We start from the raw sequence: 23,392 nt of genomic DNA on the forward strand, positions 1-23,392 counted from the left end.
GGGGACTGCCGCGGTAAAGCTATTGCATATCATTTTTACCAACTTATGAAATTATAATTATTTATTTATTTTTTATGCAGTGTTTTTTTTTCTTTGATATTAATTCAAGTTACACTTTTTGAACGTGGGGATCGATAAGAAAGAATTTTTTTTCTTTTATTGAAAGGAGAAGTTAATAAATATTATTTAAAATATTTTTATTATCTTACATTACATCTAGGTTATTCAGGTATATTTATCATTGAAACTAAAGGTTTATGGTAACTAAGTTTGAGACTTGATATTCTCTATATATCTGAAAAATACCGCGTCAATGGTGGTCCCTAAGTTTTTTGTGAATTTTTTTCATTCTTTCAACCACTCTGATGTTTTATCAGCGAAGTTGATGTTGAAATCTCCAGCCAAGATAAGTGGAAACTAATTACCATTGATAATCCAATTGAAATACCTAATTTCAATTGTATTGTTCAATTGAAAGGAGATACTGTTCCAAAAGGTGAGGTAGCTATTTCCCAAAATAATAATAATGTTACTAATATTATGACTCCGAATATTGAATAATTTATTTTTTATTAATTAAATTGTTAAAATTCGTGTAAATTTAATATTAAAAAGTTTTTCTTAATAAAATTATTTTTTATTTGAGTGCTACTACCAGCTCAATGTTTAGTTTTTATTATTTGCCTACAAATTATTTCGATTTCAATAAAATATATATATGTATATTTTTTTTTAAATATTTTATATTATATTATTTTCTTTAAATTTTTTTAAAAATTTCTACCAATTCTGTAAATAAACAAATTCGGTAAGTAAAACTACCATATATAATTTTTGTAAGTTTTCTTTAATTTTATAAGTAAACGCTTTTTTGAAAATAATTTCTAAAGTTAATATATAGTAATTATTTATTATTATTATGTCAATATTTTATTATTATATATATTGTTATATGTTGGTATTTATCAATCTAAAAACTTATTTTCTTTAAATATTTTCAATATATTTCTACTAGAGCTGGAAGCAAAAAATTCCCACTGTAAATATAAACATTTATTTACATACGTATTGTAAATTTTTTTTTTCAAATTCTCTATAATATTCTAGGTAAAAACTACTGTAAAATTAATTCAATTTTTTTATTATCTTTTTTTTTTAAATAAATAAATTTTTGTTAATTATTTAGTTTTTATTTATTCATTATGAAAATATATAATGATTTGTAAGACTAAATATAAATATTTAATATACTCTAAGCTAAATAAAGCTTTTAAGAAGCTTAAAAAAGCTTAAATATTTTTGGCATTCTTCAGTGAAATTTTGTGTTTTAGACTAAAACCAACTATTTCTTTAAATTGTATGTAAATTTACAGCCAATATGCTTAATTATATACACTAGACCTTATAATATTATGCATATACAAATGCATGTAAATTATATAAATCGTTAAGAATAATTTTGTAAAATTCTAAGCTAATTTAAAATCTTTAGCTTAACTAGAATAAATTGGTGTACGAAACACATTTTATTGCTTATATATTTAAATTAATAAAAATATGGCCACACTAAAGCCACAAAAGCTCTAGTACCATAAAGTAAAGGCATATTGCGCTCCGTTCGTCAATAATTAAAAGTTTTGCTTAGTGTAGATATAATAATATATCTGGCTGGCACCAATATTGCAACCGACTACACTTCGGTAGCCACAAACGAACAATATCCTTGTAATTTATACATATTCCATACGTTCAAACACAACGCTTCCTTTCAATTCACTGCGTACCACGTCGTGCGATTACTCGACGCTTCCGACTCTGCCTCCGGTTTCGGCAGCACCCATATATTGCCTATACCGCTGTCCGAACTAAAACGATTCGAATCACGAAACAGCGTTAAACTCACTGGCTTACGGTATTGCTGTTCGCCTTCGCGCGCATAACGATCCTGCAGCTTTTGACGCTCCTCCATCACATACGAGCTGATCATATCGCGTATCAGCTCCAGCCACGTTTCGATCACTGGCGGTTCAGCTTGGAAATCGCACTCTTGCTGCTTACGACGCTCATAGAATAACGTGAAGTGCTTCGTTTTCGCCACAATGCCGATATGCTCGCACGGATAGCGGCCATGAAAGATCAAGTGTTTGCCCTTAATCTCGGTATAGATGATGCATTTGTCGAATATGAAGACCTTACCGCGATAGGTGCGTCGGAGCGTGTGATCTATAATCGAAAAATCGCTGACTTTACGGAATTTGCCCTGATGAAAAACGTTGAACTAGTTGTAGGTGGGAGAAAGAGAAAGTAAAAAATATTTCAGTTATGATTGACGTGATAAATATGCGTGTGACAGTTGTCACGCCAATTCTCACCTCATTGCACTCGACAATGTCGTTAATCACTTCGGATTCGTTGGTTGTGGTCAGCAAAGTGCGCATTTTCTTCTCCAGACGACAGCATGACTCAAGTAAGGGCTTAATCTCGAAGTCACGATGCTTGAAGAGAGTCTGTGAGTATGAAAGTAAGAGAAATTTGAAAACAACCAGTGAATGTTAGTGTATAAATTGAGGTTAGAAAATCATGACAAGTTTTAAGTGTATAAATTGAGGTTAGAAAACCATGATAAGTTTTAAGAGCGTTAAAATTTATTTTTTTGAGTTTCATAACAATTTTTTTATATATATTTCTCACAATCACTCTAAAATTCCCGTTATGTTATATATACATTTTTTTCTTTTCACCAACTCACCGTGATAAATTGTTGCAGCAGCAGCGGATATCGCGCCATCCGTTGTATGGGCTGTACCAGGAAACTATTTATACCCAACTTATCATCCAATTCGTTTTGTATGCGCTATAAAAATAGTTAAATGCATTAACTCGCATTTTTATTATAAATATATGAAGTTCATACCTTAAAATAATTTTTATATGTATCACATAATTTGAGTGAGCGTTGCTTGTTCATTGTGAATATGACGTAGCAGTAGAAGGAATTTTTCTGCAAAAAATTATAAAAAAGTTATTTTAATGAAAATGTGTGCAATAAATAAAGATATTTTTAATTGTGTTAGTTAGATTACTTTGACATAGAAACCATTCACAATAGCGTTTTAATATAAATTACGTACTTTGTGCATTTACAATAGTTTATATTTAGGTTTTTATTTTCAGAAAATATAATCAAACAAAACTTATTTGAATTAAGATTGTCATGTGGCCCTGATCTCCATCTTTAAAACCTAACCTCATTCATTGATTTTGATATCGTAAGAAAGCCTCAAAAGGGATCCAAAGCCCACAGCTGGTGTTAAAGATATTTAAGATAGTATAGACAGAATAATTTCATTGAAAGACTCCGACTATAAAAACTAGGTAGCTAGTGCTATGTTCTCTAAGCTGTATTTTATGATAGCTAAGATCTTATAGCGAATGACCTAAGACAGGATTTCTATAAGATTTAGACTAAAAGAGATTTTTTTTTATAGAAAACAATCTTCAAACAATCAAACTTTTATGTTTATTTTTTACTTTTTGCTGAGTTGGGTTATGTCAGATTTTGAGGCTGATCGTTAGATCCCACATGTATAATCGTATTTCATGATCACTGTAAATAAAAAAAATTCATATGTCTATCGATTTAGCTTCTTGAGCCCATAAAAAATCTGCTAAGGCGACTTATTTCCTTTCCAGGAAAGTCCCCCGCCGAACTAATTTTCAAGATGTAGTAAGTATGTAAATCTCGCAAAAGAATGAAGTACTAAGTTTACGAAGCATTTTTAGTATTATTTCCTCGATAAAAATCGGACTATAAAAGCTCTCAGGGCAAGGCGCTCATAAGACTTCTTGCAATTCACTCAGGGCCAGTAGAGCTTTACAACCGCAAGTCGCAAAAAAATATCATTACTATCACTCACTCCCAGCACCTTTTGTTGCTACTTTCTGAGTAGTGTGACGATAATAACCCTTTTAGGTCAAAAACCAATTATAAAACAAAAGGATCAAATAATAATTAGATTAAGAAAGAGTAATTAAAGAAAGAATGTTTCGCATTTGGAAGCTGCCAATTTATATATTATTGCATAGTTGACAATAATATGGTTTTTTTAATAAATTCGATCGAACTTGTACCAGAATTTACTGAGAGCGTTCGGTTACAATTAGACAAAAGATGGCTTCCACAAGTTTAACTCCTCTGAAGGGTTGTCAAGATTTATGTAAAATTTTTCCATGGTAAAATTATAGCCCGAGGTTTCCCAATATTATTATTTATTTAATCTCTACTTTTAACTTGTCTAAAACTAGTTTGCATTTAATGAGTATCTAAAAAATGTGTGTATTAAGACTTTCCTTACATACATTCATATGTATTGTATATATCTCTCTAACCATTGCAACACTTACATCAATATAATGCTGAAATTCATCGAATAATCGCTTCAGATCCCTTTTATATGTATGTAACATTGGTAAAAACTCCTCGGCATGAAATTCGTAGATCTGTGCGATATTACCAAGCAAAACATATTTTTTGCCACGCAAACCGATGGGTAAATCTTTCCGCGCAAATATATTCCCATAATTCTCTAAGCCGATACGTAAATTCTCCACATATGTTTCCTCCGTTTTTATCAGCTCCTCGAGTATGGGTTTTATGTGTTGTGAGCTCTTATCGCGCAACTCAGCCTCAGCTTCCTCCTCAAGCTCGTCACTATGAAGAAAGTGCAGTAAAATGTATTAAATATTTTAAATAACAAAGCGTAAAGTGTAATTATAAAAAATTAGGCGGACTCTTCCCGATAAGGGCAAATTTCTTTTTATTATATAAAAGTAATTAGAATTTCTTTGCTATAAATTGCTTCTGAGAAGCTTTTTTTTGTGTAGTTATACCGCCTAGTTTTGTGCTGTTGTTGTAAGTTGTTTTTATCAAAAATTATTTTTTTGTTAAAATATCAAATGTCACTCAAATGCCCGTGACGCATACCCCGCGACGCAAACATTTTGCTTAAGCTTATCTTTAGAAATTAGTAAAAATTTACACAGATCGCATTTTAATTTATTAATACATTCATTGATTTCTATTTTTATATTTTATCGGACTTACTTTGGCTGATAGAGCGATTTACATTTGTCAACAACCGCATGATTTTTGGTACCAATAATTTCTGTCTTGGGACGAGGCACTGAACGATAATTTCTGAAAATAAGCAGAGTAAAAGATATATTAGAATTAGACAATTTATTGAACTAAAAATATTTTGAAAATAAGTTAAATAGTGTCGCTCTGTTGGTAGCCAGTCTGTAAATGTGGCAGTAAACCGTGGCGTATGAGTAACATTTTTGTGATTGATTGGTCACCTATACTTCCTAGACAAGAATTTAAATCAAGTTGACAACAAAATAAGTTGTTGTACATTTTTTTGTTGTATTTGCTCTCAACGAAGAACATAAAACATGCATATCTTTAACAGCGCTAATCAAACTGATGCCTGCTTATTATATAACAATAACAAAGAAGATAAAGAGAATCCTTATTCCAGGATTTGTCTACGAAATTTAGAATTACTGAAAATATAAGAAATGTCCAAAATCATTTACTAGCAACAAAGATTATGTGTTCCGACGAGGATATATTCAATAAGCATACCTGTTATAAGTTTCTCGTGAGATACACAGGTCAAGACTTCGCGAATGTTTGGTTCCATATACACGTATACATATATTTATTTATATATATATATATATATATATACAAGTATATTTCATTGTTTTATAAAAATAATTAGTTCTCCGAAAAAATGTGTATGTAAATATCTATCATTCGATGGAAATCCCATATCATCAATTACAATAGAAAAATAGAAGCTTAAAACCCATGCACGCAAGGCTATTCATTTTGTCAATCGGTATCAAACTACAAATTTCTCGCGCTTTGCTGCCTTCACAATTTTCCGCTATCATTGAACTTTGTGTGTGTGTAAATCTGTAAGTATGTTATCGTATATAATATTTCAAAACTGTGAGTCAGCCACTCCTTATAACAAAGCCGTTGGCGTCACTGATAACGAAGACAGCTAGTGGCCACACCAATATTCTATTACTAAAGTACATACATTGCATATACACACATATATTTATTTACTTAAGCGTGGATGTCTGACAAGTTATTTATTCAACTAGATACGAACATGGATATATATATATATATATGTACATTTATATCTTTTGCGAGCAATTAAATATTTATTTTTGGCTTGTATAATAGTTTCAAATTCAATTAATATAAGAAACAAGCGTCAAGCTTAATACATTTTTTCAAAAGAAGGTTCCTCATGAACGGCTAAAGATTTTATGCGAGAATATCATTATATCAAATGAACTATTGATCTATGTATTCTCGAAATAACTAAATTTATTTATACCTATATAGGTCAATACTCTCTTTAAGAAACTGTTAGGTATTGAGATAACCAGCAGAACTTTAATAAAAACACTGGAAGTATAGAGAAAGGAAAATATCACATAAAACTGCCATAAAGTCATTTACGCAAGAAAATAATTCTATGATCCATATTTTTCCTGAGAAACTGAATATGTACCCCCTGGCGTCGAAACCTCGGTTAGGAACCTCAAAAAGTTAGTTCTATGTGTTGATGGAAGCTGCAGGATAAGCATAATTGAAGTCAATTAACAGAGATAGAAAGGAAAGAACTTACGCACGAACAAAGCTTAAAAAATTATGAATCCAAAAACTATACGTAGTCCAACTAATTAAAAAAAGACAGCTATGAACACGGTGGAAATAGAAAACAGCCAATAATTTTCTCTGTGAATGGTTAGCTCTTTACACTTGGTATCAGACCTTTAAATGTCATCAGATACCCAATCCGGCATAGCTGCTAAGTATCTAAATACCAGAATATAGCAACTAAATCTCATGGTATTGAGCAAAATTGGTGCTGTATACATAAATAACTCTAAAGACGTCATATATCCCCTTAAATAAGGCTTTATAAACTTGATTCTTCCTTTTTTCAAATTGTTAACGTCAAAACAAGTATTTCTATTCTTTGCGTATTGCCAGTTTTTTCCAGACTAGTAACTACTTAGAACTTAAAAAAGCATTGACAAAGTTCATACAAGTACAAGTAAATAGCAAGCTACAATTTCAAAATCAACAGAGGATAGTCACACTAAATATATATTTGAACTTATACCAGTTTTCAATACTTATTTTCGAAAATTTTAATCCATTCAATCCATCCAATTTCTTAAGTAACTGCCGTTTTCATTATGAATAAGCATTTTAGAAAGATACTTGTAAATTCTCAATCGCCAATTCAATTCAGCCGTCATGGGTTTGCCATTTCTCAGCTTGCTAAATTTTACTTTCTTTTCAAATAATCTAATCTAATACAGCATACAGATGTACATACATAAGTACATGTATACCAAAATATATTTAATTATAGTGCTAATTTTATTCTGCCTCTTTTCCCCTCTCCTTTAAATCCAACTTCGCCTCTACAATCTAAAATCACTTCTATTGTTTTTCATCATTTTTCACACCCACCGACAACAGCAATTTTACGGCTTGCGCTTGTGCGATAACCCGTTACGTGTCGATGCGATTTTTTGCATTCACAACTGATCAGACATATAGCATTAATGAGCGATAATATGGGTGCTCGTGGACTGGTTGTAATGAAACAACTGTTTATATGGTGCCTGTATGTTTGAAATAATCGCAAATTATATTACTTTTGTAGACATACTTGTCGAACGGTATAGATCAGCTGTGTCAATGCAAAATATTTACAATATATGTATACATCTGGTATGTATATAGGTACAGTGGGTAGCATTACATTGAGTCACTCTGGCATTGAGTTTCAGTCAATGTGATAAATTGAGCAATAAAAAGCATTTAATCGTCATAGCTTTCTTTTAATTGTATCATTTTACGTTGTTGTCTCTAATTATTTTTTAATATAAGTTATATTCATATATATATATACGAACCTATATATTGATCTATGTCGATACAAAGATACAAAATAATATAGGTCAATATCATTATTTGTACTAATACTCAACCAGTACAAATAATTGTCAAAAAATTATTTATAACATATCTCGCACGTACACATACAATGAAAAAACACGTGACTTATGTGTGATTGATAAAAATGGAGTCGCTGTAAAAGCAGACTATGTTAGAGGTTTGTGTTTGACTGCGTATAAAATTACAGTTAACCTTACAAACAGTTAATCAGCTCAGCAAAGGAGCTTTAAGAACATATCCGCTGGTAACCAAGTAACAACACTCTGCTGGATTTGAGAGCATTGCACTAGCCATGGAAATGAGTGCATAAAGGCCAAAGGATCGGGCGTATAAGGGTTCTCAGCTGACTCTTTATATACTTAAATAGCTTGTTGCCAGTGCCAATTGGAAATACAATTAATACTTGAAGACTGTAGCGGGTCTAAGTTTATCGATTGCAAAATTTACTACAAGTATAAATATTCCCAACAGTAAACCGACATTTAAAGAGCCTCTATGCGGGCTACAGATTTCGCAACCGAAATGGTTTACAGGCCAATATTCAAAAAGAAACTGGAGAGCCAGAATGAGTTGGTTTTCACTACTGAATTTTTATTTCAACAACTACTTAGCTCGATATAGGAAAAGCTCTTTATGACAACTTCGTGATACGTATATAATGATGATTTTGTTATGAGGAGAAATTTGCAATTTATTACTTATGAAACAACATATACATTTATGAGTCAATACAACAAATTTATAACAATGAATACAATAGTTTGCATCAAACATCTTATTTTTTGATACTAAGATGCATCGTCAGTCCCTTCCTTGAATGTGCCTATATATGCACCATCATATTTGCATGGATATATTTCTGTTTGCGCTAATTTATCAATGGTTTACACACGCTTATCAGTTCTACGAATTCAAATTCATTTATCATTTTATGTCCAAAAGCGCTAATTGTTTGTGTCGTGCCATAAAAGGCTGCCGACAAATAATTTACCGCCTCCGCAAGGCAGGGCAAACATATTCGCACCTATATATGTGTACTCTTTAAAATATATGTATGCAGAACTAATTTTGCGGTTAAATGTTAAATAACAGCATTGTTAAGGAAGTAGCTATGTAAATAAATATTATTTAATGATATTGTTGTAGCTGTTGTTATTTTTCTAATATGTACTCAAAAAATAATGATTTAGATTTATTTGCTATCATTGTTTTGGCAAACATTGGCGATTAACGCATTAAACAAACGACTATATAACTGGTATATACAAAAAGAAAAAGCCTAGAAAGCTATTTTTCGAAAAGAGAACAGAGCTGAAATATAGCAAAAAAAAAGAAGTACCGAATAAAGCGCAGATTTCATTCACACTATATCTTTACTTATAAAAATTTTAAAATACTGCTGAATACATAGCAGTAAACTATGTTAAGAAACATAAGTTGTATGGGTTTCAGCGGAGTGACTAATCGAACAATCGACTCGTATAAACCAAATAGACTGGTATAATGCAAAGGACATAAAGTAGGAAGTGATTATACCACCTTAATTGTTAAAATCGGATCAGTTTGTTGATGCTTTCGTAAGTTGTATTCGATTTAACGAACTTTGCAGAGAACTAACCAAGACTTTGACGAGTCGAACAAAAATCTGGTAGAAGTTATATGAACTAAAATAATGTAAAATAGATAGCTTATCACGAGTTATACCACTTTAATAAGCTATACACATACTCTCAAGCATTGACCGAATAACTATTTTGTTTATTTCACATGTCAATGTACATAAAAGAAAGCAGGGAAATAAAATGGCTATCCACCAGCACTGAGTCATAATTTAATCACTTTGAAGTGTCTTTAGACTACTACTTCATATTAGCCAGTAGCACTTTTTACATTTTGAAAGCTCTTATTATAGAATTTCGATTGTCTGGGGTATTTTTCCTAGATAATTTGATATCTTTTGTTTTATCGTTAAATTTGCTTTGTAAAAATTATCTTCTGTGTACCTAGGGTTGTAATCTGCGCAACACACACCTATAAGAACGTGACGAGCAAACTTGATAACTAAAGAATAACAAATGGTGTACAGTTAGACTGACATATAACATGCTGTAAAAAGTGTTTTGATGACTGCTCCTCTAGAAGCAAAAAATCTTATCATAAGTGCTGTAAAATATAGGTTAAGGTTATTTATAGCTGGTTATACGTTTAGAGTATATATAAGGTACTGTTTGGTGCTTATGATTTTGTAAACATTTAAGGTAAATTATGCAAGATATATCGATATTAAAAATTAATAAAATTCTTGTACAAAATTTAAAAAAAAAAATTAAAAATAAGTTTATTAAATTCTATAACAGCACCAGAACTATAGTGCGCTCTATATTCTCTCCAAATGCATTCGTAGTATTTTTCGCCTGTTATAGGTTACAAACTCCTTAATACTATAGCTCCTGTTATACATTTCAACAATCAAAGTATCAGCTAAATAAGCTCGGCAGAGTTAGACTGCTCTAGCAGTTAAGAATAAACTTTCAGGCTCGTTTACGAAAGAGTTAACTAATTTAATTTCTCAAAAAGCTATATAAAGGCTTAAAGCTATAAAAAATGTTAAACTAACACCGATATGCTAGATATTAAGAGCGACAAAAGAGTACAAATTGTAGAATTTTTTTAATTAGAATTTTTTTAAATTAAACATAAACAAGACTTCGGATGCCCCATTTTGCTATTTTTTATACGAATATTTTTGGTCGTATTTAATAATTGTTTTAAACAATTTTCATAAAAAAACAATATTTCTAATAACAATAAACAAGAGAGTAAACAATAAATTTTTCGGAATTTTTACCCAGTTTTAATATGTATATTTTTTTTAAATGTATGTTTTCCTTATAAATAAATTTCGTTATTATCATTTAAAATTATATATATATATATATATATATATATTGTATTTAAACATAAATATGTATGTATGCATATATTTTTAAAAATTATTTTTTTTTTTTGGAAATTTAAATTTAAATTTTGATTATATTTTTTGTAACTGCTAACTAATTAATCAGTCTTTAAAATTTGTTTGATATCATATAAAAAATTAATTTTGGAAATATACGAAAAAATTAAAGCAAAAAGTTCTCATAGTTAAAAAATCAAAAAAATATATATTTTTTGTTCATTTTTCTCTTCTCCATATTTCCATATGTACATATTGTTGTATTAATGTACACACATATTGCAACACATACATTGAAGAAGACAAACTTTTTATTTGCACTCGCTTATTGCGCTAATTAGGCAGGGCCTTAAGCGCTGTGTAAACAAAGTGTCAACGTCGCCTGTCGGTTACGTATACGCCCACGTGGGCATGAGATATTATTATTACTGCACGTTAAATACATTTCTCGTGAACAAAATACTCAATTGAAAATTCACAATTCAACATACTAAGCTTTGTACGCATAAAATTTAAACAAAACGTTTTCTATCAACTTTAAGCTAAACGAACTAAGTAAAGATGATTGGCACTAAAATCTAAGCAAGCAAACCAGCTGTGAATTTAATAAAACAGATATATAAAAGACAGTTAATTTAAGCACTGGTTTGCTGAATTAGATGTCAACTTGGCGGTAGACAGTAAAACTGGCAACTTAACTTGGCAAAACATCGTTTTTTTATTTTCGATTAAAGAATTTTCTTTATTTAAATATTAAGTTAATAAGTGACAGTTCCAGATTTATTTTTTGTGCTTTACTTTTGTATTAAAATGTATGTTTTTGAACATGCCCTGAGGTTTTCTTGAAATTTCATCAAAATCGGTTGATTTATTTTTAAGTGATTCTGCTGCATACCCTCTTGTAAAAAAGTTTGATACACGAAAGGAAATAATAGTTTGTAGACAGTTAGAGTTGAAATAAATTTTTGAAACAATTTCATATCTCATGTTTATTGTTTTCTAAATATTTTGAATTGTTTTTTCGACACTGTAAAAATGACTTAAAAACCATATCAACCCACAGCATAGAGGATTAAAAGTAAAAAATTTCGAACAATATAAATCAAAACAAATCAAAAGTTAACAAAATAATAAACACAACAACTTGTCTAACCGGTTTAGGCTCGTAAACCGCATACAGCAGTAAGTAAACAAACAAAAAATTTGACTGAAGAAAATTATATACACTTCTATATAATTAATCAAACATTTTCACGAACAGCAATAACCAAAACACTTAGCTGCGAGCTTTAGTGAAACAAATTTTCATTTTGAGTCCTCCTTTATATAAAATAAAATAAAATGTTATCCGCAATAGCTCAGCATTTGTATGAACCAAGCGCAACCGTCTATGTTATGCCTCTGTTGCTGCAGAGAACATTTAAAATCGTTAACAGCAATGCTTAAAGCAGTGTTCATTCATTAACAGTTCACTGCAAAAATTAGAATGTTATGCTAATTACACTGTTACAAGCCGCACTGAAGCGATTGAACACAGTTTAAGCTGTTGAAGGTAAATTTCATGTTTAAAAATAAGTTTATGACTAATAAGGCTTTACAACAAATTCGCTGTTAGTGCTTATAAGCACATACATATATATGTAAATAAATACATGTAAATACCGATACCTTATGTTTAGAAAGTGTGGTAATAATTTTATTGCTTTCGAACTGAAACGTAAACAACAAAGTTAGCGCAGCAAGTGTTTTGCCGTTTTAATTGTTTCAGCATTTCAGTTTTTATCGCTGTAATGCGATGACCGCCAAAATCAAAACCACTTGTGTCACAGCGAACACCTTAAAAACAGAAGCATATCGGCATGTTTTGGACACAAAACTATAAAACGCGGTCACTGCCCAAAGTTTAAAGTAGCACTTAAAAGGAAAACACATTTCAAAAATGTATTAACAGATACACATATATATGTATATAGTTGTAAACAAATTGTCTGCTTTGGCTAAAAAAAATTATAAAATTAAATCTACCTATCGAAAATGTAACTGTAAAGTAAATAAAAAAAAAAATATTGAACTAGTATAAAAATCAATCAATCAAACAATATAACTTATCAAGCTATAATCCCACCGAGAATGAAAAATTCATTTAGTTTAGACGATTTATAAAAGTACAAACATTTAAATTTCAAAATAAAGTGCTTGAACTAGTTTATAGACACCAGTCAGCCATCAGATATTAATCATCAAGCTATAAAGTAAGAATATGTTAGGTTAGGTTAGTATATAAAGCTTTCTCAGCTGCTACAAACAAGAAGAATTGAAGGGCACAAAACACAAAGAAATACTTAAACCTTTCGCAGTCATTGAGTTCTACCAGAGCTTGAGTGAGTGTTGGGCTCATTTCTTCTAAGCTTTCGAAGTTGCCATAAAATAACCCACTCTAAACTTAACAGCTTCATTCACTATACACACCTTTGAAGAGCCACCTACTAGGAATTAGAAATTACTTTGAATCGTCTACAATTGGCAAAAACTATTAATTCAATGCTAATATCAAGGAGCTTAAAGAAAGATTTAGTAATAAATAAGTACTAATAAGGATTAGAGGTGTATTCTTAAGATTATCTGATAAAAAGAACTTGGACTTCTCATATCAGCGTAATTCGAGTCTTCGAACAAAAATATGTTTATACATATGTATCTATAATACATGGTAAATGAGAATACATCTGTCGAAACTAACACTGTGAACGTCTATAAATTCATTTGACCCAGACAGAAGTTTATGCAAAATAATGAAATATGCATCTACATACGAGAGTTACGTAATAACGAATGGGTCTTTGAATACAAAATGTTTAGTTTTTACTCAGAACTAGAGTTTTTATCGTTTCTCTATGCGGACCCAACTATTCCCGATAATAATATTTCACCGGGAAAAGATATAATGGCACCAAAAACTTTTCACATCTTTAGCTAAGCTGTTGCTCTCATTTTGGTTGGCTGTTATCGTTTTACTCTTAGTAAACAAAGTTTAATACAACTACTCTTCTTCTTCTTTATAGTCCCTTTATACTTAATTTGAAACAATCTGTTTCAAAAGACTTTTCGGCCGCTAAAGTAACAATAGAAATTCGAAAAAAAGGATCCACTCACCTCGGAAAATCTTTTGACGTTGGTTTTGCGCCAGACTCAACTTCTGCAGACAGCTTCTTTCCGCGAGCCTTCGGCATTGTGCGTGCATAATCATCGCTGACAGCGCGACGCACCTTCTCCACCTTACCGAAATCATCTATATTCAACTCCACAACGCCCGCTGTCACCAATTGCTCTTCCTCCGTGGGCGGCATATAGCCAGGCACCGGCGATGGCACCGCATCTTCACGCAATTCGTGCGCTTCCTCTGGCACAGCATACTCAGCCTCAGCAACAGCATCTGCGTGCGCATCCTCAGCATAATCGGAGATCTCATCCACATCGTCCACGGAGCGTTCCTCATCGATGGAGGTGTGAAATGAGCTAACTGCCGACTGACGACTGGCCACCGAGCTATCCGTTTCGGGTGTGGAACGACGCGTAGCAGGCGGAAAGACACGCCATAAACCAGGCGGGGCGACTGAAATGCCACCCACACCAGTGGTTTTTGCTGCACCTGTATGCGAATTATATTGTTGGTGTTGTTGACGTAGCTGGTGACGTCCCGTTTTAAAGAGAATACGCTGTTCGGCTGTCAATGTCTCGAAACGATTAACTTTCTGTCGCACGCCTAACAACGCGGGATCAGGCGTTTGTGGCTGTGCATCGTCCTCGCTTGTTGTTGTTGCTATCGTTGTTGTAGTTGTAGACTCATCGTTATCAAGCGGCGGCCCAGTTATGGGTAACGGTGGTGGCACCATTCTACGCGTAGAGGCGCGATAAAATGCACTTTCCGTATCCGATTGCACCGAGTAGGAATAATCCAGTTGACTACTAGCGACACTAAGCGAATGTGAACCACTACTGCCACTGCTGGTCGACGTACTGTGATTGTGACTGCCACTGGCGCTAGCGCTGGAACTGTGCTCATGCACAGAGCTCACTGAGCTAGCGTTGTTTACACTCTCAGCTGCACTTAGATTAAACGACTCCACCGAGCTGTGACTCTCGACGCTGGTACGTCGGCTGGAACGGCGTTTGGCGAAATTGCGATTACTCAGATTGCGCTCGCGTCGAAACGGACGCGGACTGTCGATGGCGCTCTCATCAGCCATTTTTCAATGGAGCGAGTAGTCGGTAAGCGTTGAGCAGACGCGCTTATTTTGGACGTGCCACCCACACTCAGTATCACTAAAGAGTTCGCTTTGCTCACACCGTGCGACACTTTGATCGCTACTCAATCTCTTTTCTCTCTCTCTCTCTCTCTCTCTCTTTTATTATTTATTAATAATTTTTTAATAACAACACTTTTATTAACAAAATTTTGTTGTAGTTGTATGCGCTCTTTCACTCTTTTCAATTTCACTTTATCTTTGTTTTATGAGTTGACGTTTTGTTTATGTCTCTCTTTGTTTGTCGTCGCTGCTAAAAATAGAGAATTATTGCGGATTTGCCAAAACACTTGTTTTTACCGATATCACTGTGGCTATTGTTGTTGTTGTCCACAACAGTTTAGTTAATTCCACAAACTTATCGTATATTTGGCTTTCGTACACTTCACGAATAGAATTTCCACATTTTCACACTTTCAGACCTTGCTAATATTTTTGTCACGGCCAATGTAATCGTTGCCACAGATGAGTAATTAATTTTTCACACAATATGGTTTTGTATATTTTAGATGTAGACATACATATATGTGGGTATATAATTAATTTCATCAAAAAAATAATAATTTATAATGTGCTTAACTCTATTTTGTACATATTTTTGGCACTGTTATCAGTTAGTTCGAAATTCCAATATGATAAATATAACACAGTAGTACTTTTTAGAAATTTTTTTTTATAAATTTAGTAATATGCAACAAATTTAAAACTTTAAATTATAAAATAAAAATTTTTTTTTTTTCTAAATAAGAACGTCAATATCAACGTATTTTATACTATATTATTGATATATATTTTTTGAAAAGAGTAAAATAAGTTTTGGATCTGATTTTTGTAAACATTTGCGAAGAAAAAAATTTGTATTTGCCATCACTTTTTTTATAGTTTATATTATTTAATAATTTGTATACCCTGAACAGCCTATATAAAGTTTGCCACGAAGTTTGTAACACCCAGAAGAAAACGTCAGAGACGCTATAAAATATAATATATACATATAATGATCAGAATGACGAGCTGAGTCGATTTAGCCATATACGCGAACTAGTACCTCAGTTTTTGAGATATCTATCTGAAATTTTGCTCACGCCCTTTTCTTCTTAAGAAGCTGTTCATTGGTCGAAACCGACATTTCGACAATATTGGATCACTATAGCATATAGCTGGCATAAGAATTGAACGATCAGAATCAACTTTTTGTATGGAAAACTTTTTCATTTGACTTAATATCTTCACAAAAGTTTTCATTATTGTCTAAGGCAACGGTGCAATATACAAATAATTAGTTCAGTTCGACTCACTATGCATATAATTGCCACATAAACTGACCGATAGAAATGAAGTTCTTATAAGGAACCTTTTGTATTCGTGAAGCGTACTTATTATAGGTGCAAAGTTAACGTTTTTTCTTGTTGTTTATATTTTCGTCGAATCTCATGATTTTAGAAGATAATTACCTTTATTTTTTTACTATGTATTTTAATTTAAAAAGAAATATTCTTCGACTCAAAACACTATCAATTTTTAAAATATTAGTATTAGTTTATAGATAATTTTATGTATTTAAATCATATTTTTATATTTTATTAATAAATGTCTACATCTTAAAATTTGAAATATAAATTAAATTTACTTATTTAGAATTACTCAAAATAAAAATAAATGTCTTTGTCAAAATTATGCCAAAAACGTTTAAACATGTTTCAAGTTTTTTTCACGTATAACAAAATATTAATGACAAATATTATATACATTTATTCTTAAGTGCTTCAGAGTGCACATTAATTTGGCAAATTAGCGAGCTGTCTCTACTAAAGCGAGAATTTGAGAATGTCAAATTCAATGACAAAAAAATCAACTTATTGAATTGGCAATTGGACAACTTTTTTTTACATGCTTTTCCACCACATCGAAGCAATAAAAATAAACTGTAAATACTTGACAATCACAATTTTGATACATAAAAACTTAAGACTGTCACTGAATTTGACATAGTGAAAAGCGGACATAATACGCGCTGTCTGAAACGCTTTACTTTTGTTTCATTAGTTTAATTTGATTATTTATTAATAAAATAATTTAAATTTTTATGTAGTTATTAAAAATATTTTATTTTACTTCACTTTGTTTGCGTTTTGAATTCAGTATTTTTATTCCCATTTATAATTATGTAAATTTAAAAAACCACTATAGTTAAATTTAAACATTATTTAAAAGTCCTTCATTTTACTGGAATTAGTAAAGATACTCTGGTCTAAGAGACCCGGCGTCATCGTACACTTAATGCTTTTGTAATAATCACTAAGGGTTAATATTTGAGATTGATGTAAACGCATTTTAAATTTTCCAAATTCCAATTTCGTTTGATGTTAATTTTTTTCAATTAATGTAATTATTTTTATTTTATTTTAATTCTCATTTAATGTTATGTAAATATTTTTCAATTACTATTCAATTTGCATCAGTTTATTGATTAAGTAATCATATTCGCCGTAAAATAAATTAATTATTTTTATAACAACAAAAACAACAGTAACTCGATTCGCACATTATTATTTCTTTTTGTTTTGCATACAAAAAACCCTTTCACTTAATATTTTTCACGCAACAGAGCAAAACAACGAATTAACCGGATAATTAAAGCAATTTATATAATTTCCTTCCCGTCATTAGCACAACAGACAAGCGACTAAGTAACTAACTAACCAATAAACCACGAGTAAATCTCTCAACTAACCAACAAAGCAGCTAGACACAGCTAAAAGAAGGCATGAGAACACACACAGAGTAAGTCAGTCTAGAGACGCTGTCAAGTTAATACCCATGCCATTAACAGCTGTGCAAATTAATAATATCGCGAAGAATTTTTCGAAATACTCAAAAGCAAGAAACCGAAATATAGATTTACTCACACGAATCTACAAGTGTTTGTATGTATGCCTAATATAATATATTGGCGAACACAGTTATTATATTTTTCACAATTTGTCGATTTTTGCGTTCCTCTAGCGCTCATTCTCTCATAAGCTTTAACCCTTAAAATACTCGCGATCTGTCTGCTGCTCATGCTCTTTTTCACTTTTTATTGCTTTTTGACTATTAACTGAAATTCACATGCTTGCATTAATTTTTTATATATATTATATAAAAAAACACTTTATAGTATTTTTATTGGATTTCAACCAAATTAACGCGTTTTCTTTGCTATCTCTGCCTTATTGCCGATTTTCTTTGTTTGTTGCCGGAACCCTGACGTGGTATTTAAGTTATTGTAATGCTTTTGTTGTTTTTTCCTTTTTAATTTTTTAACTTTATTTAAATTGTTTCACTTATCAATTTGCGCATTTCAACGGAGACGGATAAAATTTACAATATCTTTACTGTGCCACAGTACTGTGGAATAGTATGAGTACACATTAACATATGCTTGCGGAAGAAAGCTGAATGTCGCAGTTCCTTTGAGAATTCAAACTAAAAATACCATATACTTATATAACCTCAAATATAAAATGTATCTCCGGCTTCTCTCTACACCAACTGAACTCAATAACTTTTCAATGCATTCAGTAGACAAAGTTCTATCAGCTGTTTTTATCAGTAGAGTCCAGATAAGATTATAAATTTATGGAGTGGGACGCCATGTTTTGTTTTAAGTATTGTCGTTATTAATGGTGAAATGAGCCGTTTGCAGACGCTCCCACAAGTCGAAAATGTGTTCAAACTTTTATTTCGACTTATCGCATAAGCGAGAAAATAGATGAAAGATGCGTTAGCAATCAGAGGAATCCTTCTCATATTTGAGAGAACCAAAGATATGATCGAATCGAATATACAATAAGTAATCGGAGGGCAATAAGCATAAGATTATGATGTCAATCGGGATAGAAAGTAGGTGTGATCGGTCCGTAATTTCGGAATAACGGAAAGTTACCTTAAGTTCATAACAAATTTGTGCAAGTTTCACGATATGCCTTCGAATATAGTTAGTCCTTAATATTCGGTTCTGCCCGAAGTTAGTTTTTACTTGCCTTTTCTTACTTGTGAATTGGTTAAAAATTGCGTATTCTGCGTTTAATACCTCAAATACGTATTCTTGAAATCACTTACTTTCGCCTCTTAAGTATAATAAAAGGAATTATATGCGTAACACAGGTATACCCTAAATATTAGATACAGGGTTGCTATCGCTACGTGTATAAATATTCGCTTGAATCAGTGCTCGTGTGGACTATATGGCATACAGCCTACTATCAAAAACTTATAGGATTGCTATATTCCTTTGGAAGTTAGCAACTGATGGTTCAGTAATCTCTGTTAAATTTAAACTCTCTGAGACCTACTCCCATATCGATATCAAGGTTTTGCAATTGTAAAAGCTTAAAGTTTTCTTCGAAATAAGTAGTTTTTTTTCTTTTGCACATTTTCCGCAGTTTTGTTCTTAGTTTTAGTAAAAACTCTTAAAGATAGGAGGGAATCGCTTTGAACCGGCCATCTAGTGTAGCAGAATAAGCAGAAAAAAATTATTATACAATAGCATTTCACAACGATTCCGATAAACAATCATAGATAAGATTTTGAAAAAACCCCCTTTAGGCCAGTAATTTTTTAAACTACTTACGATTATTAGCTTTATAACTCTTTTCTAGCGGACTGATAGCAACTGATATTGAATAAAACTTCGTCGTGCCACAGATATAAAAAGCTATTTATAATATGTTGATGGGAGAATTACAATAAGACTAGTAAAAACGCTAACTTCGGCTGCACCGAAGCTATAATACCCATGACAGGTGCATTTCTAAAGCATAAAAGAGTAAAAAAAGGTCTTTATGTTAATTTTGATATGGGCGGATCCAACAAATAAGCGATTTCTTGAAAAGAAACGGACATGTGCAAAATTACAGATCGGTTTCTCAAAAACTGGGGAGCTAGCTCTCTTACGAGTATATACATATGTACAGGCAGTTGAGCATAGCTAAATTGACTCAACTCTACAGGCTGATCATTTATATATGTATATATATAAATATTATAGGGTCTCCGACTTTCCCTTCGAGGTGTAACAAATTTCGTCGCAAACTTAATCAGCCCTATTCAGGGTATAAAAACGCACACAACTCTACTTCACATCGAGACTAACTTTTTTACAACACGAGAGTTCCCAGAACTGTTGAACTCGTATACATAGATATTTATGTATCCAAGTATATACGTACTTCAAGAAATAATTAGTCAAAGTTCCAGCTACAACAACAACGTACCAAACACGTTCTCTGCTGCGTGACTGGCGTTAGAATAATGTAAAAGTAATTGGCAAAAGATGTATTTCCAACGTTTGAACGATAAATAAAAAATATTATTTCAAAGCAAATAAAGAAAACAATAAATAAGGCCGCTTTAGAGCCCAAACTGCAAATTGTGTCACTTTCGTAGCCTTTTAAAATCTATCAATATGGACAGGGTAACAAAATGCAGTTCATGTTAATGATAATGGTTAGTGTATACTGAAGAGTTAGTACGTTGCGTAGGCACTAGAAAATTATTAATAAAATTGTGGTGTATATTACATCTCAACATTATTTTCAGTGCTAGTTTTCTAGAGGCAACACTATGTATTATCATTTTCCTGCACATGCAATTCGATACCAATATTTGATTCAAAGAGCTGGGAGTTTGACGAAACGAAGGAACGACTGGCAAAATTCAAATTGAGATAGAATAGCTAGATATTATAACAGTAGAGCTCAAATACAACGAGTAGAAAAGGGTAGCGAACGATGCAGCATATAGTATAGATTAAATTGACTGGTATAATGTCGAGTTTAAAAACAGCTGCCATTGAAATTTGAACATACTCTATTATCTATTACTCAACTCTAAATCGCGAACTGCCTTTCACTAAATTTAACTTAAAATTTTGATCCAACATTATCAAGAAACAACAAAACTAAGTAACCTACCGAAGCGTGACAGTCAAGTTTAGCTTCAATTTCATTTTAATTTAGTAGTTATAAAGTAATAGCTCTCGAAACTCCATTTAGTATGAATAATTTTAAATTAAAATACACAATTTCGCCTCGACTATCTAACCCTAGTAAGATAATGAAATGTCGAAATGACGTACTTAATTTTGTTTGCGTTCTCAGACTTTCATTTGTATGTTATTCGGAGCAACTTCAAACGCACAGTTTACTCAGTTGGTCTTTATGTCTTCATGTGTACCTCATAAAACTGAAAAATAATGAAATAAATAATCTCAGACAAAAAATGAATAAAATTAGTTATGTCAATTCGACGTTTCGTTATATACCCAGTGGTATAAAATAACGTTATCTTTCTAAGGTTGATATGTATTATATATTATAGAAGAGGATCATCGTTTATGAAGGCTTCTACTTCAATAATGTCTTTTGTGGTCAAGTAACCATTTTCACCTAGAAACTTATGTACCATTTTTTAGGTTATCCAATTCAGTTGCTAAATTTCGGGATTTTTCTACTTTCAATGTACATATCTACATAATAGAAATTATATCTTTTGTATATATAACATTTATATTATGAGATCAACTATTTTACTTTGAAAGAACACTTTTTATTTGACATACTAGATACTTCAAAAAATTTGGTATTAATTATTGTTCAAGGCAACAATAAAATATCCGAACATATTGATCAGATTGGACCACTATAGCATACAGCTGTCATACAAACTGATCAATCAACACCAAGTTCTTGTAGGGACAACTTTTTTATTTGGAAAGAGAACTGAACAAAATTAATTTTCGCAGGCAACGATACAATCTAAGAACTTTTAAACATTTTTAAACTTTCTGCATCGTTTTTGAAAATTACATATATCTATTAGGATTGTGAAATTATAAAACATTTTATGTCAAATTAAAAAAAATTAGGCAATTAATTTTATTACATATATTTTTTTCCACTTCAATATTTTCATTAAAATTTTTACTTCATATATCGAATATTCATCAATTTTACACTGTTTTTTACTAAAATATTCCTTTTTTAAAAAGATTTATCTTTACTGTTTCAGTTTGTTACTCAGGCCGTCTGTGCGTGTACGTTCTCGCGCCCGTGCAATTCTTACGACGTTTATACACTTACACTTGAACTCGTACTGTTGTGAAAATAATTTGCAAACGCAGATTTCAAGTTTCGAAAAAGATTTTTATAGAAAATTCTACCTCATATCGCTAATATTATATATTTGGATTGTTATCTTCTGCGGCAGTCGCGTTATCGGTTCGTCATTGCTGATATGAGTTTTTATGCCAGTTTTATTTTCAATACCAAAATATTTTTTGTTTTCTTCTACTTTTATTTCATAGTTTGTGTGGATTTTGTTTTTGCTTGCACATTGCCCTTTCGCCTCTGTTAGCACACATTCTGCGCCAATTCAAACTCGTTAGTTGCTGTTCCTTCCTTTTAGCTGGTATATTTAATATAATTTTTCTTTTTGTTGTTATTCCTACGTTCCACCTGTGTTCTCGTATTTCTCACTTACTTATTCCTTTTGTTTATATTTGCCATTTCACATGCATTCAATTTTTTCACATTTTGTTGTTGTCAATGCGGCAATTAATGAAAGCAATAAAACGCTTAGTTTGCATTTAGTTAGTGGCTGCTACATAGTAACTAGTGTAGTTGTTGTTGTAAAATGCTAGCGACACTTTATTTAAACATAAAATTCTTCATAAAACATTGTTTGCCGACAAACTATGCTATTTTTTACTATTTGTTATTATTGTAGTAATTAAAAATAGTATCCTATTTGATGAGATGGAAACTTCAAAAAGTCATATTCTTATCCACTTACTATATTTTTTTAATTTTGAGTAAAATATTTTTTAGAAATCTAATAGGTCTGGCAACGCCTTACTAACTTTAACTTAAACTTAGTATTTGAAAACATTTTAAACATTGATCGCATTATATAAATACAATTTCAAGAATTTTAAAATTCCAACAATTTTTATTTTGATGGCGGTGGCAACGCCATAACGATATTTGAGCCGCATACCAAAGTTCAAATACCATTAAAAAATAA

General features: G+C 31.5%; 1 protein-coding gene across 4 annotated transcripts; it reads right to left on the reverse strand.

Moving 5' to 3' along the window:
• Nucleotides 1-828: 828 nt before the first annotated feature.
• LOC106615987 (uncharacterized) lies at nt 829-22,498 on the reverse strand. Of its 4 annotated transcripts, none has more exons than XM_036375645.2 (8): nt 22,371-22,498; nt 14,175-15,575; nt 5,105-5,197; nt 4,405-4,711; nt 2,915-3,001; nt 2,750-2,854; nt 2,373-2,507; nt 829-2,278 (listed from the first exon to the last, which is right to left on the reverse strand). In XM_036375645.2, exons 2-8 carry the CDS (start codon nt 15,266-15,268, stop codon nt 1,769-1,771), a joined length of 2,331 nt encoding a protein of 776 aa, XP_036231538.2. In that variant the 5' UTR covers nt 15,269-15,575; nt 22,371-22,498; the 3' UTR covers nt 829-1,768. The 4 variants fall into 4 exon arrangements, with proteins under 4 accessions (XP_036231538.2, XP_036231535.2, XP_069963978.1 ...); XM_036375642.2 differs by having other exon boundaries at nt 14,175-15,578; nt 22,371-22,477; XM_070107877.1 differs by having other exon boundaries at nt 14,175-15,578; nt 22,295-22,470.
• Nucleotides 22,499-23,392: the final 894 nt, after the last annotated feature.

Source organism: Bactrocera oleae, chromosome 4 (genome assembly GCF_042242935.1).
Source record: "Bactrocera oleae isolate idBacOlea1 chromosome 4, idBacOlea1, whole genome shotgun sequence".
In the NCBI taxonomy this organism is placed as follows: Eukaryota; Metazoa; Arthropoda; class Insecta; order Diptera; family Tephritidae; genus Bactrocera; species Bactrocera oleae.

Excerpts from the sequence above, each read along its gene's own strand:
- LOC106615987 (XM_036375645.2), bottom strand. The coding sequence starts at position 15,268 with ATGGCTGATGAGAGCGCCATCGACAGTCCGCGTCCGTTTCGACGCGAG. Across the intron at positions 5,198-14,174 it reads ACGTCAAAAGATTTTCCGAG|AAATTATCGTTCAGTGCCTC; the intron begins GTGAGTGGATCC and ends GCTTATTTTCAG. Across the intron at positions 3,002-4,404 it reads AATTTCAGCATTATATTGAT|AAAAATTCCTTCTACTGCTA; the intron begins GTAAGTGTTGCA and ends AATTTTTTGCAG.